The sequence below is a fragment of the Marmota monax genome, unplaced genomic scaffold (assembly GCF_021218885.2).
Source record: "Marmota monax isolate L192 unplaced genomic scaffold, Marmota_monax_Labrador192_F-V1.1 WCK01_AAM20220418_F8-fsc00038, whole genome shotgun sequence".
NCBI classification, from domain to species: domain Eukaryota; kingdom Metazoa; phylum Chordata; class Mammalia; order Rodentia; family Sciuridae; genus Marmota; species Marmota monax.
Window position 1 is genome coordinate 6711440 of NW_026692498.1, and position 18442 is coordinate 6729881.

Sequence of the window (18442 nt, forward strand, 5' to 3'; positions counted from 1 at the left end):
GCCCTGGGCTGGCCCGTTTGGCGACAATTTACTCCTCCTTTCCCTACAGCTCCCCTCCCTCCCAGAAGCCTTTATTACAAGGCCTCAATGTGTTCTCAAGTTTCTCAAATTCTGTTCAAGGCCGAGCTCAATAGTTCAATGACCCTGTCCTGGTGGGACCTCTCCACTCCCCCTTTCCAGAAACCATCTTGAAGACCAGTATTCTAGCACCTCCCGTGCATTTCCACAGACAACAGTAGTGCAACGGAGCTCTCCCCAGGGCTCAGCAAATCTTTTTGATCCAGGATTGATCCAGGAAGATTTCTCAGGAAGGGGGACCTTGAGAATGCAGGCTCCTTCCCACACTCCAAACACCCTAGCTCTAGTGTCAAATAAATCCAGGGGCTCCCAGGGACTCAGGACATCCTATTTAGATTTCCAGCTATGTTCTCACAGGTAAGGACTTGGACTTTCCTCCACAAGGTCAATTAGGAAGGCCTGGCATGGCCTACTTCCTTAGCCCACAGTTACTTCCTTAGCCCACAGTTATTTCCCCAGCCCAGCCAGGGCGCTAAGCTGGCTATTTTTACTCCCCAAGGGCAAAGTAGTAAGGTCAAACCAAACCTTGAGGTGCTTCCCCCAGAGCCTCCCTACCAAGGGGGGTGGGGTATAGGTGGTAAAACAACCACAATTTCAGTACAGGTTTACCTTTACCATCTCTGCAATGCAACATTTGATCCAAGTACCTGCCCCTGATCTCTGTGGCAGCCCAGTGGTTGTGGTTATTTTAGTCCATTTGCAGAAGGGGCTAAAAGGAGACGACTGAGGATCAGGAGTGTTTCACAGCCATCTCTTTCATTGGGAAACAGCTTTATTTACAAAACAGGTCTAAAATAAGTACATGAAATGACTGCAGGGGAACTGGTTCTTAGGGACCCATGTATGAAGCTCAGGCATCCAAAGAGCCTAAAAGAAGTCTGGCTGTGTGAAGAAGACCTAAAATTTGAACTCCTTGTACTTCTTGCTACCCCCACGGCTGTCCTGGGGCTGAGCTTTTCGTTTCTTTTGCTATAGGAAAGGAAAAAAAAAATAGTTATAACAGGTTAAACCACCCCATAGCCCAATCAAGAGGGGCCAGCCTGATGGACATGGAAGTTGTGTGAAAAACACCTCCCTTTCAGACCTGATGATCCTCCCTCTCAGATCCTTTCCTTTCCTGTGCCTCAGTGTCATGATCCTTAGAGAAGACAACCAACTGGAGAATTTTAAGGAAGCCAGGCAGCAGGCACTGAGTGTGCCTTCACTCTGACCACTAGAGGGCACAACTCCACAGGAAAAGGCATACCCTGCTCCCTAGCTCTCCCCTCCCTGCTTCAGTCCACTAGGAATTTTCACCTTCTGTTTGGCAGCATGCTCAGCTACCATGTCGCTGAAATCTTCCTTTTCCACTTGTGCCTGCTGCTCCCGCACATGCTCCTCATACTTCTGGGTCATAGCCATGGGGTCTAACTCCAACTCCTCAGGTGCCAGGGCCACTTCTACACCTTGTAGCTCAGGGGCGGGGCCCTTCCGACTCATAACCTAGAAGAAAGATTATTATCTCCAAACATTATTATCTCCAAAGAGTCTCAGAGGCCCTAACTCCCCCTTCCCCAGCTCCACAAGCAGTGTCCTCCAATGCTCACCGTGGACATGTCATAAATGTGAGTCGATCCCATCATGGCTCCCCCCACGGTGGCTGTTCTCTTCTCAGGCAACACAGTGAATAGCTGAGGTGTCTCACTTCTGCAAAGGACAATGAAGTCAAGCCCAAAAAGAGACCAAGGGTCTCCAGAAGGGGAAGCAAAGGAAACATAGGTGGTACCTCCACCCAGATTCTGAGATACCTGGGTATATAGCCTCTACCATTCATGGAGGCCTATAAGAAAGGATTTGGTTGGGGGATGTCTTGGGACACAGCACTGATTTCAGGGGATACAGTTAGAGAGGTATAGAGACTGAGCTAAGAGGCCCCCTGAATCAAGTTAGGGGATCAGAAAACAGGCAAAGGCGGCTAAAAATCAAAGAGGCCAAAAGCTTCCTGGAGAGAGTGGTGCCTGGTTTTCTAATGTACACAACTCACATTTGCAACACTTCCCAAGGGCACAAGGGCCATCCACCACCAGTCTCACAACCTAACTCAAAAATTATACTCAGAACACAATAACAAATCTACCACTGTCACCCCAGACCATGTTGTCTCCCACTCTTCTGGAACATGATTTTCTTTTCACACAGCAACCAGAGTAAATACCTTAAAACAGAATTCAGATTCTTCCCTTTCTTTGCTGAAAACCCTGAGGCTTCTTAGCCACACACAGTGAAACACACCTATAATCCCAGTGACTTGGGAGGCTGAAGCAAGAGGATCCTAAATTCAAGGCCAGCCTTAGCTTAGGAGACCCTATTTCAGATCTGAGGATGTAGCTCAATGATAAAGTGCCTCTCATTTCAACCCCCAATACAAAAACAAAACAAAAACCTAAGGCTTCCAAACTTCTTAACCAAGACCTAAAGGTCCCCAGCCCAATCGCTTCTTACTACAATTCTGTCCACAATACCCTTCTTTGTTTTTCTTCCTTGAATATACAAAGCTTGAGACTTCTGCTTCCTGACAAGAGAAGCAGGAATTGGATTTATCCTCCTACCTGAAATAACCAAAATAGGCAAAATACATGAAATGGTGGTTTTCAAGATATTAGAAACAGAGCAAAAGAAACAAATAAGGTGAGCCCTTTCTACTGCCCCAGCATACTGCACCAAGAGAGCTGTAGTATAAAAGGGAGAACAAGGAAGGGAGTTGTGATAAAAACCAAAGGTCCAGAACGATCAAGGCAGCCAGGGTTTGCAGGACACAAATGGAGACTGAAGAAGTCCTCTTCAGGTATTTGGAAGAGTGATGAGGAGCATATGCATGTGAGGACAGGGAAGAGCCAATCCAAAAATATCAGAGGTAACAGTACCTGCTGCTCACTCAGGATAAGGAATCATGATGATTCCTACCAGATAAAGGGAAAAACCTCTGGATTCACAGGGCTTTCAGCATACAAGAGAGTCTTGGGCATCCTGGTGGGGAGGACTACTCACAGCTCCAGTCCTGCTAAGGTCCTCAAAACAAGACCTTGAAGGATTCATCTGTTTGCAAATAACTATATGCCTGATCAAAGCTGTAAAGGATTAGAGGAACATGAAAATATCTTGGGCCCTGCATGAAGACTAGCAACCAATCAGAAATTACAAAGCATATGAAGCAAGAAAATACAACCTCTAATGAGAATATCAATCAACTGAAATCAGTCCAGAACTGCTGATTAACAAGCAAATACATAAAATGTTATTCTAAGTGTATACTACATGTTCAAAAAGCTAAATATGAGGTTTAAAATATATAAAAAGACCCAAATCAAACTTCTGGAGATTAAAACTCCATTAGATGGATTAATGTCAGAATAGAATATATAAATGAGGAAGAAAATAGCAAACATAAAGACCCAGCAGTAGAAACTTGCTTAAATGTAAGAAAAAAGAGAAATTCTTATAAAGTGAATTCTTTATAAATTCTTTATAAATTCTTATAAATGCTACAAGAGACCATTATATATACAATTGGAGTTGCTAAAAGACAGGTGAAAAAAGGGGGCAAAAGGAGAAATAACTGCCAGTTATTTCCCAAAATTTATAAAAGCTATAAATCCACAGGTCTAAGATGCTCTACAAACCCCTAGCAAAAAAACATGAAAAGGGGCTGGGGCTATAGCTCAGTGGCAGAGCACTTGCCTAGCATGAATGAGGAACTAGGTTCAATTCTTAGTACCACATAAAATAAACAAAATAAAGGCACTTTGTCCATCTATAACTACAAAAAATTAAAAAAAAAAAAGGCATAAGGAAAAAAAAGCACATCATACTCGGATTGATCAGAAGGAGAGATGAAGATAAGTTTAAAAGGGCTGGGGTTGTGGCTCAGTGGTAGAGTGCTCGCCTAGCATGCATGAGGCAGTGGGTTTGATCCTCAGCACCACATAAACATAAAATAAAAGATATTGTATCCACCTAAAACTAAAAAAATAAATATTTTTTTAAAAAGATAAGTTTAAAAGCTGCCAGAGAAAAATGACACATCACAAAGAACAAACAGTAAGCATGACAGCAGTTGTTTCATCAGAAACTACATAAGAAAGATGATGCTGGAACATCTCAGAAGTACTGAAAGGGAAAAAACGCCCTGTCAACCTAGATTCCTACATGCAACAGAAATCTTTCAAAATCAAAATCCACAAAAATGAACCTTTTAAGACTACAAAAGCAGAAGGAACGCTGACCAGCAGACCCACATCAGAAATGTTAAAGGGGGGCTGGGGATGTGGCTCAAGCGGTAGCACGCTTGCCTGGCATGCGTGCGGCCCAGGTTCGATCCTCAGCACCACATGCAAACAAAGATGTTGTGTCCACCGAAAACTAAAAAAAGAATAAATATTAAAAAAAAAAAAAAAAAAGAAATGTTAAAGGAAACCCTTCATACAGAAGGAAACTAATACCAGACAGAATACTGAATAGACAACAAGAAATCAAAAAACTCTGGAGATGATAATTACAAAGATTCATATATAATTCTTACTAGAAGATAGTGGACTACTTAAACAAATATAGTAACTATTTAGCACAGGATTTACAACACGTGTAAAAGTGAAATGTACGACCACACAAGGTGGAAAGGATAGAAATGGAGGTACACTGCTCTAAGGTTCTCAATACCATCAGAATTGGCATAATATCACTTTAAGGTAACTATGTAAAGCTGGATACTATAAACCCTAAGACAACTACTAAAATAACAAAACAAAGACTCACAGTTAATAAGACAACCAAGGAGGTAAAATGGAATCACAGAAAATAATGTTCAATAATCTTAAAGACAAGAAGAAAACAGAAAGAGGAAACAAAGAAGAGGACAGACAAAAAAGTCACTTAATATGTCAGCTAGGCAACCCAGAGGCTAAAGGGAAGTGAAGGTCCTCCTTTTGTTGCCTGCCTGGTTCCCTCACCCATCCATTGCCTCCTCAATCTTCTTTTTCCTCAGCTCAATGAGTTCAGGGGTCTCCATTCCAGCTGGAACTGATGAGAACCCTCCAGGAGTGATGAGGCCACTGTGAAGAAAGAAGCGCATGAGTAGAGAAAACAACCCCAAACCAGGCTACCGGGGGAAGGCAAACTATCACCCCACCTGTCTGCAGGTGTAATAAAGCCAGTCTCATCTGGTTTGTCTTCATCACTTTCCTCCTCTTCCTCTTCTTCTGAGGACTCTTCATCAGATGGCTCCAGTTCCCCCCAAGGGGTCCGATCAATCTCTTCTTCTTCAGTTTTGGTCTGAAAGACATCACTCATTCATTCAAAAAACATATACAAAGTAGCTATGATGTGCCAAGCTTTTGTAAACTGAAGCCACAGAAAAATAAACAGACAATAATCCCTACCTACACGGAGCTCACAGTCCAGTGGGGAGTTGTCTTACAACTCAGGAAAAAAACATGCACTTTTTCAGACTGAAACTTCAGAACACCCCGTTCCCTGATAATGAAGGTATAGGCCAATTCTCTCTAACCTTCATGGCTTTAAGTAAAACAAGCTCACCAGATCACAGCCCATACCTGAAATTCAGCAGCATTGGTTCCAAACACGTCACCATAAAGCGGTTTCCCAGTCTCATCTACTGGGGGTTTGCCCCAGCCACCAGCATGGTACCCAAAGGAACAGCTCTGCAGGAGAGAAAGCATAAATCATTTCCACTCACCAGTTCCAGGGAAACATGCCAAAGCCCTAGAGAAAAGTCATGCAGCAAAGTATGGAACTCATATTTGGGAAATCTGAAAATTGTGATGCAAAATAAAATCAAATTGTATAAAGCATTAGAAAGCAAAATTAATAAGCACCAAACTCTGAAGGCAACAGAATGGGGACAGGAGGCAGAGTATGCTAAAAATCTCCTCCTTCAGGGTGATGTCTGTGCTGCCAAAAATTGAAACAAAAGACTTTAAAAATCAGGACTCCAGGACTGGGGATGCAGCCCAACATGCATGAGGCCCTGGGTTGATCCCCAGCACAACACACACACATACAAACCATGATTCCAACTTCTTACTGATTTTTCCTAATTTTGGAAAGCTGGCTTGGTTAATATCTACTTCACTTAGGAGACAGATAGTTTTATCTGAAGTTTAACAATGACACTTTTTCATTTGACTCTGTTGTCTGTTAATACTTTTTAATTGATGCTTTTTATTTTGAAATGTTGTGCCATTCTTGAGATAAAATTACTTCTGTCTTCCACATATATATCAGAGAATCATCTGGAAAGATGATCAACAAATATAATCAAATCTGGTTATTTTACACTGGTGCAATTGTGGTGTATCTGTTTTCATCTTTGTACCTGTCAATTTTGACTAAATATTTGGCGGGGCGGGGGGCGGGGGAAGCCCCATCCCCAGCCCTATTATGTATTTTATTTAGAGACAGGGTCTGAGTTGCTTAGCACCTCGCTTTTGCTGAGGTTGGCTTTGAACTCGCAATCCTCCTGCCTCAGCCTCCCAACTGCTATGATTACAGGTGTGTGCCACTGCACCTAGCTTGACCAAATATTTTACAATAAACATGTCATATATTTTTAAAAAACAAAAACTGTTACTATTTTTCTCTCTCTCTCTTTTTTTTTTTTTTTGTTAAACACAGTAGTTAAAGAAGGAAAACAAACAACCATCCCTCAGTTAAAATACAGGCAGCCAAGAATGAAAGTAAGCATAATACTTACCTCGGGGATTGGCGAATTCAGCCCAGGGATTTTCAGGTTGGGGTACGATGGGGGTGGTCCATATCGCTGCATGGCAATCAGCCAAGGGGGGGGGACCTTGTGGGCATTCTACAAGAAAAAGAGAATAGGCTACTACCTGCCTAACCTAAGCACTCTCCTTTCTGCCCCAATTCCCACCCTCTTCCCTGCCTCCCCAACCAGCTAACCAACACTCACTGGTCCTACTGGCATCCCCAAGGAAATCCTCAGCTCATCAGACAGATCTCCTGGCTTTTTCTCCTTCAGTCGTGTCTCAAACTCCTTCCCCTGAGGAAAAAGCATAACATGCTGTACTAGGGATGCCAGACACACAATGGAGCCTCAATGGCACAGGGACAAGAGACGGGAGATAAGAAGTCCTAATCCGCATCAGATACAAAATCCCGTGAGGGCCGCCTGGTTCCCACTTGGATTCCAGCTACCATAGGGAAAGGAATAGAGGCCAGGCTGTCACTAACCCATTGTAAGAACAGGGCCAACTTCAGACCTGCTTTCTCATCTGTGAAATGAGGACATTTGACAGGCTGATCTCCAAGAACCTTCTGCCTCAGACATCCTATGAAGTCTGAGGCATGATATTTCAAGGACAAAAAAATAAAAATAAAAAAGGGCTGCAGATATAGCTCAGTTGGTAGAGTGCTTGCCTTGCATGCACAAGGCCCTGGGTTCAATCCCCAGCACCAATAAATAAATAAATAAATAGATAGATAGATAGAAATTTTTTTCCCGCTCCCAATATTAAGTTTCTCAAAAATATCTGCCACTTGGCCCCTCTGTTGTAAACCACCCACCACAAACTATTATTATCATTTCAAAGACATGATAGAGCCAGGTACAGTGTCGCACATCTCTAATCCCATTGACTGGAGAGTTTAAAGCAGGAGCATTGCAAGTTTGAGGCCAGCCTGGACATCCTAGTGAAACATTGTTTCAAAATAAAAAAGGTTGTGGGGGATATGGCTCAGTGGAAGAGCACTCCTGGGTTCAATCCCCTAGACCAAATAAAAAGACATGATCTGCATCTTTCCTTCAAGAAGGATCTCATTTTAAAATCTCAAACTCCATCTCTGGGAAACCAACTGTGAAAGCCCTTCCAACCAACAGGTACAAAGTCACAACCCCAAGACTGAGCTATGTATGCATCCACAGCCTCTTCTCTAACCTCATAGTACAGGTCCCCATGAATGGTCAGCTTTGGCTTGGTCTGCCACTTGAAGAAGGCATCATGCAGTTTCTGATAGTCGATGTCAATCTTTCCCATCTTAGGCCGAACCTTCTCTCTCATTTTTGACTTCATGGTTTTCTGTTCTTCCTGTGGATAATGGCAGTATTCATGAGTTGACAGGTAATCACCAACTTCAACTCTTGGCAGAGGATCTGGCTCCCAACTCCCAAAAGAAGTCAAGAGAAATCTCATTTATCTCATTCTGAAAGTCTCCAAAATCCTTCCTGCTTAAAACCCTCAAAATTACATAATTTGTGGCTGGGGATGTGGCTCAAGTGGTAGCGCGCTCACCTAGCATGCATGAGGCACTGGGTTCGATTCTCAGCACCACATAAAAACAAAATAAAGACATTGTGTCCACCTAAAGCTAAAAATAAATATTTTTTTAAAAATTACATAATTCAATGAGCTCAGTGTGACTCAGTGGCAGAGCACGTGCTTAGCATGTTCAAGGCCCTGAGTTCAATCCCCAGCACCAAATAAATAAATAAGATCACACAACCCATACTGAAAAAAATAACATTTAGTATATGAAATCAGCCTCCACTTTGTATGTCAATAACTATTTTTTAAACCATCTGATCAAAGAGACAGATCTCAGTAGCTGCCTCTGCAGAAGACCAGGAGAACAGAGGTTAACTGGAAGGCAGTTTCACTATGTATTTTGGCACATCCTCCAGTCTTGCACCAGAGGTAATTAGTACTTATTCCAAGTATTAAATAAAATCTTTAAACCTAAGAAGCTACAAAACCACTGTGAGTCTCTAGCCACTAAGTACATCAGGGAAAGGAGTCACCACGTGAGCTGGCAAAGTAAAAGCAGAAGGGGAGAGGAGGAGGAAAAGAGCCGCTCAAAACAGAGGCCTAGCCTGGGGCAGGAGAGCTGTTCCAAACAGACTTGGGGTCTGCTCCCCAAAGTCCCACCCCTCCTGCTTCCTGCCAGGTGTACACAGTGCACCTATATAGTGTCAACTTCTAAACTAGAGAAAGGATTAGACTAGTAACGAGTAGGTGTGTTTCGAAAACCTGACTCCAGTTCTGAAGCTGACTGCTATGAAGGACGTGGGTGCCTAAGCACAGGTTTGCACTCCACCAGGGCCCTCACCTTCTCCTGGAGGGCCTCCCGCATCTCTTGGATGCCTGTGCGTTTGATGAAATCCGGCAGCTCAAAGGGGGGCTTCTCAATGCCCCGTTTGCCCTGCAAGTACTTGCGCTTAAAACACCAGTGACGTGGCACAGGCACTGAGTTTCGAGTGGCCTTGAGATGAACCAAGAGCTTGGGGTCCTGGGCTGTCACATCATGCATCTCCACAACATCAGGCCGAGCCACCAGCTGGAAAACACACAGCAACATGTCTCCAGAAAGTCCTATCTGATGTGAGGGCCATGTGGCTGCGACACCAGTCAACCCTGTGATAGCAAGGGTTGATCCAGCTCATCGGGCTGGCTACATTGGTGTCCCCTTCCTCCTTCTGAAGTCCATGATCTTGCCTGAGAGAGGAGGACCATTCTTGGGTCAAGGTATACGAGTAGCTACTACGTGGCTAGAACCTCCAAACAAGACCTCTAGAAAGCACCAGCCCTTAGGCTTCCTTTTTCTTCCAAAGGACCATATCCAAGTCACCCAAACTTTCCCACAGGGTGAAAGGCGTTCCTCACATGGGTCTCCAGCCAGGATCCAGGGCCTGCTGGGTCATCTCAGGTCTCACCTGCTTGAGCTCAGCCACAGTGAAGCGATTCATTCGGCGCAACTTTTTCTTGGACAGCTTGGGGGCTTCTGGCTTCTTTTCCTATGACAGAACAATCCCTCTTTTGAGCAGGTGGGAATCCCCACTTTCATAAGCCATGAACAACCTGCAGAAGTTCACCATGGTCCCAGAGAAGGCTAGATGCCCCCCCAACCCCTGTTCCTCGCCAAGGAAGGATGCCCTGACCTGCTCATCATCGCTGCTGTCATCATCGCTATCCTTATGCTCTTCCTCGAAGCCCTTCTTCTTGGGGGCTGTAGAGTTCTCCATTTTGTCAAGTTTCTCTGGCTCCTTCTCTTTCTCCTTCTTCACATCATCGGTGAGCTGAGGAGGCAGACATTGTGGAAACCCCACCTCTCAAGAGCCAGCCCCCATCCCATTCCAGAACCCTGCACTGAAACACCACCTCCTCAGCCCTGTCTACCAGCCTGTCCGACTGCCCCCCAACCCCGAGTGTGCCGCTCTGTCTACCTTGAAGGCTTCAAAAATCCTCTTGAAGAAGATGAAGTTGGGCTCATAGATTTCGGGTTCTTCAGTAACATACTCAATCTCAACATCAGCAGCAGGGGAGTCAGAGCCTCGGGACCGGGCAGAGTCTTTCTCCCGATCCCCAGAGCTCTCCGAGGATGCTGCCCGCACACGCTGGGGCTTTTTCTTCTTCTTTCGGTTTCGACGTTTCCGATTTTTCTATCAAGACAAGAAAAACCAACTCAGTCAGAGAATCCAAGCACCTTGCCCATCCCTACTCTAACAATAATTCAACGCTCAGTCTTTCCCCAAAGAGGCAATCTCATAAAGCAGCCATAAAGAGGCCCTGGGGACAGAATCCCAAGTTCTGCCTCTCTCAAGCTGTGTACCTTTGGTAAGTTACTGTACTTCTCAGAACCTCAGCCTTTTCAGTGTAAAATGTAGGCATGCACAGATCTGAGAACTTAAAGGGATTTATGGGAATGAAATGAAAAATATCTGCAAGATGTTTAGAACAAGAATTGAGCCAGGCATAGTAGTACATGCCTATAATCCTAGTGGCTCAGGAGGCTGAGGCAGGAGGGCTGCAAGTTCAAAGTCAGCCTTAGCAACTTAGTTAAGACCCTATCTCAAAATTTAAAAAAAAAAAAAAAAAAAAAATTAATGGAATGGGATGTGGCTTAGTGGCTAAGCATCCTGGGTTCAATTTCTGGTTAAAAAAAAAAGAACAAAAATTGACACAAAACATCAGAAGATACTATTTACTGAACACTTACAATTAGTTTACTTTGGTACCTGAGCCCCATCTCCTGGCAATACCTCCAGACCAGCTCCATCATATACCTCTTTTTTGGATATGGACACCGTGTCCTCCTCAGTCTCTGATGCTGACTGGCCCAGGGATGAGCGAGTGTCTGTTTCCATTTCCTCTTCCTCTGTCAAGGAGAAAGGAGAAAATCAAGAAGAATAGTAGAGGATAGGAAAGGTAGCAGAATACAACAGTTACTAATATGGCATTATGTAAAAATGTGGATGTGTAACCGATGTGATTCTGCAATCTGTATTTGGGGTAAAAATGGGAGTTCATAACCCACTTGAATCTAATGTATGAAATATGATATGTCAAGAGCTTTGTAATGTTTTGAACAAACAATAAAAAAAAAAAAAAAAAGAAAAGAAAATCAAGAAGACTTGATTTTCTCCAGTGCCCCTGCCCTGCCCAGAGTACCTTCACTCTGCCAAGAGCCAGTAACTTTCTAAAGCCTCCTCAGGGAGGGGACAAAGAGGATGCAGTCATAGCCTGCAGCTTCAGGACCCACCAATACACTCACCTTGCTGAGAGTTCATCTCTTCCTGGCGGCTCTCCTTCAGCTGCAGAATCTTTTCCAAAGCCTGAGGGATCTTGGGTCCCACTGAAGGATCATCCATCTGCCAGACAACCAGTCAGAGGGGCTGAATCACAGTGCTCTTCCTCCTCTGACTTTCACCTCTTATACTACAAAGGCTACCAGCTGGGTGACGTAATCAACAGACAGTGGGCAGGACCTCAAAACTCTGACCAGAAATGCCTTCCAGATCCCTCTGCCCTACCCTAAACATACTCTAACCAATGTGGCTTTCCCCTCCCACTAAGACCTTGAATCCACCCCTGCAATCTTCTCACAAAATCCTCTAAAATCCTAAAATAGTCTCCTTCCAAACCTCCATTCTACTGTCCCTAGGAAGGAATCATTAGTCTCACCTCTCTATTCTCATCTCCAGGGGGCGGTGGGGGACCACGAGGCCGGGGAACAGGAGCCCCCATGGGCAAAACAGTAGGGGTGGGACCCACTGGGCCAACTGGAGCAGCCACTGAAAGAAAGAAGAAAAGAAGTCCGATGTCAGAAGAGACAAAACACCTCTTTTAAAAAATGACCTCCAGAGCTGGGGATGTGGCTCAGCAACAAGAGCACATACCTGGCATGTATGTGGCCCTGGGTTTGAGCCGCAGCACACACATCAAAAAAAAAAAACTACTTCTTTCACTGAAAGGGTGATGGTTACTCTTCAAGGCAGAGAGTGACAAGTGACAAGGGTGCTTTTGGAGTGTTAGGAATGTTTTAGCTCTTGGTCTAGGTATTGGTTGTTACGGGTGTATCAATTTTTTAAAATTCATTAAACTGTACATTTACTATATAAATATTTTTTAAATGTTATACATACAGTTGCCTGTTGGTATTCATAGGGAATTTGTTTCTGGAACCCACACAAATACAAGGATGCTCAAGCCCTTCTAAAAAGTGGTATAGTATCTGTATGGCCTGTGCACATTTTTCCCACAAGCATCCTTCCATACACTTTAAATCACCTCTAGATTACTTGTAACACTTAATACAATGCAAATGCTACATGAATCACTTTTCTACAGTATGTCTTGGGAATAAAGATAAGAAAAAAAAACCTAAACATGTTCAGAAATAAAGTTTTTGTTTTTTGTTTTTGTGGTACTGGGGATTGAACCCAGGGCTCTCTGCCACTGATCTACATTCCCATCTCTTATTTTTTATTATGAGATAAGGTCTCGTTAAGTTGCCTCAAATCTGCAATTCTTTTGCCTTAGCCACCCAAGTAGCTAGGATTACAGGTATGCACCACCACAGCAAATTATTTTAAAATATTTTCAATCCCTAGTTAGTTGAATGCTTTGATGCAGAAGCAGCAGATATGGAGGGCCCACAGCACTTTAAAAAAAAAAAAAAACTTGTGTATGCCTGTAATCCCAGCAGCTCAGGAGGCTGTGATAAGAGGATCACAAGTTCAAAGCCAGCCTCAGTAACAGCAAGGTGCTAAGCAACTCAGTGAGACCCTGTCTTTATATAAAATATAAAATAGTCCAGGCGCAATGGCCCACACCTATAATCCCAGCGGCTCAGGAGGCTGAGGCAGGAGAACTGTGAGTTCAAAGCCAGCCTCAGCAATGACAAGGCACTAAGCAACTCAGTGAGACCCTATCTCTAAATAAAATACAAAACAGGGCTGAGGAATGTGACTCAGAGGTCGAGTACCTTGAGCTCAATCCCCAGAACACCCTCAAAAAAAAAAAAAAAAAAAAAAAAGTCTTTTTTAGGGTCTGGAACTATAGTTCAGTAGTAACAGGGCATGCTTAATATACACAAGGACTCAGATTAAATCACCAGCACCAGGAAAAAAAAAAAAAAGTTTTTTTGAACCTTTTAAATTACCTTCCTTGTTCTTCCTAGTCATTCCAGGTTCTTACCTCGAGGACCCAGGGGAGTGCGAACACCAATCTGACCCATGTCTTGTGGGGCCCGAGGGACTGGGGTGCCCATCTTAGCAATCTCCTGCTGTCGTTCTTGCTCCAGTAACACGGCTGCCTACAGGAGGAAAGCAGGAGTGGAAACCCATTTGAAAATGCCAAATGTAATCTTTTAGCCAGGTAATAGGCCTGAGAAGAACAAGGAGGAAACACCAGGTTCTGACATCCCCTCTATCCTTGCACTTCAAGACTAATGATCAAAACAGAAGCGCCCTCATATCAAAACAAACAATCCCTGAGAATAACACCAACGAAGTCCCCCGGAAATTTCTGGTTCCTAGAAGAGAATTTAGTGTTTAGCTAAATGCAGCCTTACATTTCTCAGTGAGAGTTTTCTTCTCCAAAAATTCTTTAGAAAGAACTATGAATTCTTTTTCTTCCTTTCTTCTTTAAGTCCTAGGGACTGAACTCATGGGTGCTTTAGCACCAAGCTATATTCCCCAGCCCTTTTCACTTTTTGAGACAAGGTCTAAGTTAACTGAGGTTGGCCTTAAACTTCCCAAGGCTGGCCTCAAACTTGAAATCTTCTTGGCTTAGCTTCCTGAGTTGCTAGATCACAGACATGTATCACCATATCCAGCTGAATTCTTTCCTTAGAAAATTCTTACCCCTTAATGTTTGCCAAAGTCTGGGCAAAGCCAGTACTTCATGTGTATTTCCATACCTGCAGCTTTAAATCCTTATTTTCCAATACTACTGAGTATCCTAATGGGTAACAACTGACATAAGAACAAGGAGGAAATACCCAGGTTCTGACATCCCCTCTATCCTTGCACTTCAAGCAGAATATCTTTTACATCATTCCCAAATTTATATGCATCACATTTAGTCTAAATCCCATACAAAGGACTAAATTAACCCAGAATCCTCTCCAAGGTACCTAAAATTATATCATATAAGACTGGTAAGAGTCAATAAACCTTTTGCGTAATAGGCCACTGAATTTTTAAATATTTTAGGCTTTTGGGCTATTATATGAACTATGTTTTCTCTTCTTGGTTTGAGGTTCTTTTCTTACAATTCTTTAAAAATATAAAAATAATTTTTAGCTCACAGGTCACTCAAAAGCAGGTCCCAGGTTGGTTTGTCAACACCTGGACTACAGGAAAAATGGAATTCTTTGGGAGATACTGGAACATAGTTGGGGATGAGGTAGCCTCCACAGAAAATTTGAGTGATGCACCTCATTTTGGACACTAAACACTAAATGACAGCCTATAGACTGGACCATGAGGTCAAAGATTAGGGGGAGGGGTATTACCCGCTTCTGCTGCTCCAAGAGCTCATGTTCCTTCAATGAATGATCTCCCTGCTTAAAAAAGAAAACAAGCTCATACCAGCACCAAAACCCCCCAGGCCAATCTGCCACAACTTTTTGCTTCCTGTGGTCCTCTTCCAGTCCTGGACCTATGTTCTAATCTTTGTCCCAGATCGTCCCAAAAGCCTTGGCCCCAGGATCCAGCTTTCTGAGGCTCCACTCCCCCTTCAGGGACCTAATGAAGCCAACACACAGGCTTCCACCTGCCCTACCTGCTTGGCACGCTCCTCTTGCTGCATCAGCAATGCCGCCTGCTGCTGTGCCAGCTTCAGCCTTTCTTCTTCTGATAGAGCCACAGGCTCACCCACACGGAGAGGAGGCGGGGGCCCCAAATTTGGCGGATGAGCCATAGGAAAGCCAAGGCCAAGGCCTGGTGGAGGTGGTGGGGGTGGTGGAGGGGGCTGCAGAGGAGGAAGTCCCATGGGCGGTGGTGGCATGGGAATCCCAGAGAGCTGTGAAGAAAATAAGACCATAAACTAGGAAGCATTTATCTATTCATGCTGCAAACATTTGTTGGGATCTACTGTAAGGTCAGGCACCAGTGACCAAAAGGAGGCAGATTAAAAACAGATGAACAAGGCTTTATTGAGAATCACTCCTGGGGGGTGATCCTCCAGTCCAACAGAGCAGGTCTAGGAGAATCGCACCCAGGCTCAGCCCCATTGAAATTTTACTGGGCTTAGGGCAGAAAGGGAGGTTTTTAGACTCCCTTGTCCTCCTGGGGATCTTGCTGAGAATCATGTCCTTCCAGAATTGGTCAGGAGACCCCGCTGATTGACAGGTGGTTATAAGGCACCATCACTGCTTGTCTGTCACCTGATTGGTTCTTTCGCCTGCATGGGTTGTCTAGTGCTTTGTTCCCTTAGCACCTCAAACCAACCTAACATCTACCATAAGCCAGGTGCTGGGATTCAAATTCTAGTAACATATTATTCCATAAAAGAATACTCCATAGCAATATCATGAGAAGAGAACCAAAGAAAATTATCAACTCTTTTCTCAAAAAAATATCATGAATTCAGATTCTGCATTTAATTTCAGAAGGTTCAAGGATGCTTCTAAAAACCAACTAGGAACTTCTTACTCCACACATAGAGATCAATAAATCCCAGGTGAGAACCACTGCTTTGGAGGAGAAGCAAATCCTGGATGCGAAGAGATATGGACTTAAATAAATAGAAACCAGTGCATAGTGGCATCACAAACCCCAATGGTTTACTAAAGCAAAGAGTATATAATCAAATCAAGAAATCATCCCTTAAAGTTTCATTGAATAACATGGAAGTTACCCCTGGGGGAGCTAAAAAGGTGATTGCTTCTGTATGGGGGAGAATCAAATCAGGCTTATAAGCATTCAAGTTGAATTTTTTTTTAATATTTTTTTTAGTTGTAGGTGGACACAACACCTTTATTTTATTTATTTTTATGTGGTACTGAGGATTGAACCCAGTGCCTTACATGGGCTAGGCAAGCAGTCTACCACTGAGCCACAACCCTAGCCCCTCAAGTTGAATTCTGTTTTTGTTTTGGATACCAGGGATTGAATTCAGGGGCACTTGACCACTGAGCCACATCCCCAGCCCTATTTTGTATTTTACTTAGAGACAGGGTCTCACTGAGTTGCTAAGCACCTCGCTGTTGCTGAAGCTGGCTTTGAACTCATTCTTCTGCTTCAGCCTCCCCAGCCGCTGGGACTACAGCGCCCAGCTCTAGTTAAATTCTGAATGACGAATTTGAAGGAGCAGGTACTAGGGAAGGAGGCAAATATCAGCACCAAAAAGGGAAACAGAGCTCCCAATTTTGTCATCTCAGGACCTCCTTACCCAATCTGCTAGATGCATCCCCACTATAATGCATGAGAGAGAAGGAGCTACTCTAAGCAAAAAGGATCCCATTCAAGTGAAACAATATCCTTACCTGTGCTGACATGGGAGGGGGAGCAGCTTTGTCCCCATCCTCCCCTCGCAAAACCGGTCGATTCAGCACAATGCCAGTCTGCAAAACAGAAAGGAAGGCTCTAAATCAACTCAAGAGGAGCTGTTACACTAAATAACATTCTCTCCCTGTCAGTCAACAAAATTTACCCAACGCCTGTCCGCCAGATTTGGGGCAGGGCATTGGTAAGAACCAATGCAGACAGAAGCGATTACGACAAAGCAGGCAAAGACAAGCTCTGCCAAAGGTCAAGCCCCTGCTCGCTGTGCCTAAGTACATAACGAATGAAGACCCAGAGCTGAGGGGTCTTGAAGGCCTCAACCTATCCTGGAGTCCCGCCTCTAACACTCACCTGCCGGGTGTAAGTCTGTAGCCGCTCCACCAGCTCCTCGCGACTCCCTGCAAGGCAAAGCACAGGATCAGTAGGGTAGGCCTGGCCCCCGCAGGCCCCCAGCTGCCCGCCTCAGCCCCACGTCCCGGGTCTCCCGGGTAACGGGCTAACCCGCTTCCCCGCAGGCCCACAAAGCCCCCTTCAGACCTCCCCACGCTTCTTACCCTGGATCGGAGCTCCGATCTCTGCCAACTTGGCCTGAAGCTCCTGGGCAGCCCAGGCACCATAGTGCCCTGGAGGTGGCGGCGGCGGCAGCTGTAATTCCCCTTTTGGGGGTTCGGGATGCTCGGCCGCCATCTTGGCCACAGGAAGCCGCGCGACCAACCCGGAAGTTCGGGCCAGCCTCGAGTCCTAGTTCCCGGGACTTCCGGCAGCGACGTACGCCACGTCCCCTCCGTGGTTGGAAGACAGCTAGGATTGAGGCCCACCCCCTGCCGTCCGCCGGGAGACGTGTTTCGCCACGCCCGGGCCATGGGCGGCCCCGTCCCGAAATTTTCTGGGAGTTGTGGTCCGCGGGTCGCTGCCTCCGGGTCCACGAGCCAACCTAAGCTCCGGAACTCCCTGTGGGGCGACGGGCGGGGCGGCGGGGAGTGCTGGTCCTGGCCCAGGGCGTGCTTTCGGCAGTTTTGCCTGCCCCAGCGTGGTCAGTCTTCCGGCCCCACGCCCGGGTCTGGCGTGAGAGGCCTGGGCTTTTACTTCCCCAGGGCGTCCCGAGACACTTTCCCCTGCGGGCGCCAGCGGGAGATTAAAGCCGATGCCTATGATAAAACAGTGTCTAACTGTCTGCCCGCCCACCCCTGGCGCAGGCACGGATGAATGGGCTGAAAGGGGATCGGAGCCGGGAGAGAAGCGGGCCTGCGGGGGCTGAGCTCCCACGAAAAGCGACACTAAACCCCCCCCTTTTTTTTCCCCACGTTTCGAGCAGCCTCGAACGTCTTCTCTGCCAAGCCTTCTTCCCGCTTTACGTTCCTGTTTTGGAGCTCCCATAATACATTTCAGTTTTCCACCATTCGTTGTGGAGATTTTTCGTTTGGTTGGTTGGTTTAGTTTGCCACTGGAGACTGAACCGAGGGTGCTTTGGTTACTAGGAATTGAACCGAGGGGCGGCACTTTTACCACCGGGCTACATCTCCAGCTCTTTCTTTGAGATAAGGTCTCGCTAAATTGCTGAGGCAG

General features: G+C 45.2%; 1 protein-coding gene across 2 annotated transcripts; it reads right to left on the reverse strand.

Annotated features, from left to right (window-relative positions):
* Nucleotides 1–832: 832 nt before the first annotated feature.
* Sf3b2 (splicing factor 3b subunit 2) lies at nt 833–17599 on the reverse strand. Of its 2 annotated transcripts, XM_046445189.1 has the most exons (22): nt 17431–17599; nt 17228–17274; nt 16858–16935; nt 15153–15392; nt 14884–14934; nt 13563–13680; nt 12048–12157; nt 11638–11734; nt 11150–11241; nt 10310–10525; nt 10025–10162; nt 9800–9880; nt 9196–9423; nt 8028–8177; nt 7043–7132; nt 6827–6934; nt 5667–5774; nt 5243–5385; nt 5064–5165; nt 1665–1764; nt 1375–1560; nt 833–1047 (listed from the first exon to the last, which is right to left on the reverse strand). In XM_046445189.1, exons 1-22 carry the CDS (start codon nt 17561–17563, stop codon nt 976–978), a joined length of 2688 nt encoding a protein of 895 aa, XP_046301145.1. In that variant the 5' UTR covers nt 17564–17599; the 3' UTR covers nt 833–975. The 2 variants fall into 2 exon arrangements, with proteins under 2 accessions (XP_046301145.1, XP_046301146.1); XM_046445190.2 differs by lacking the exon at nt 14884–14934 and having other exon boundaries at nt 17431–17598.
* Nucleotides 17600–18442: the final 843 nt, after the last annotated feature.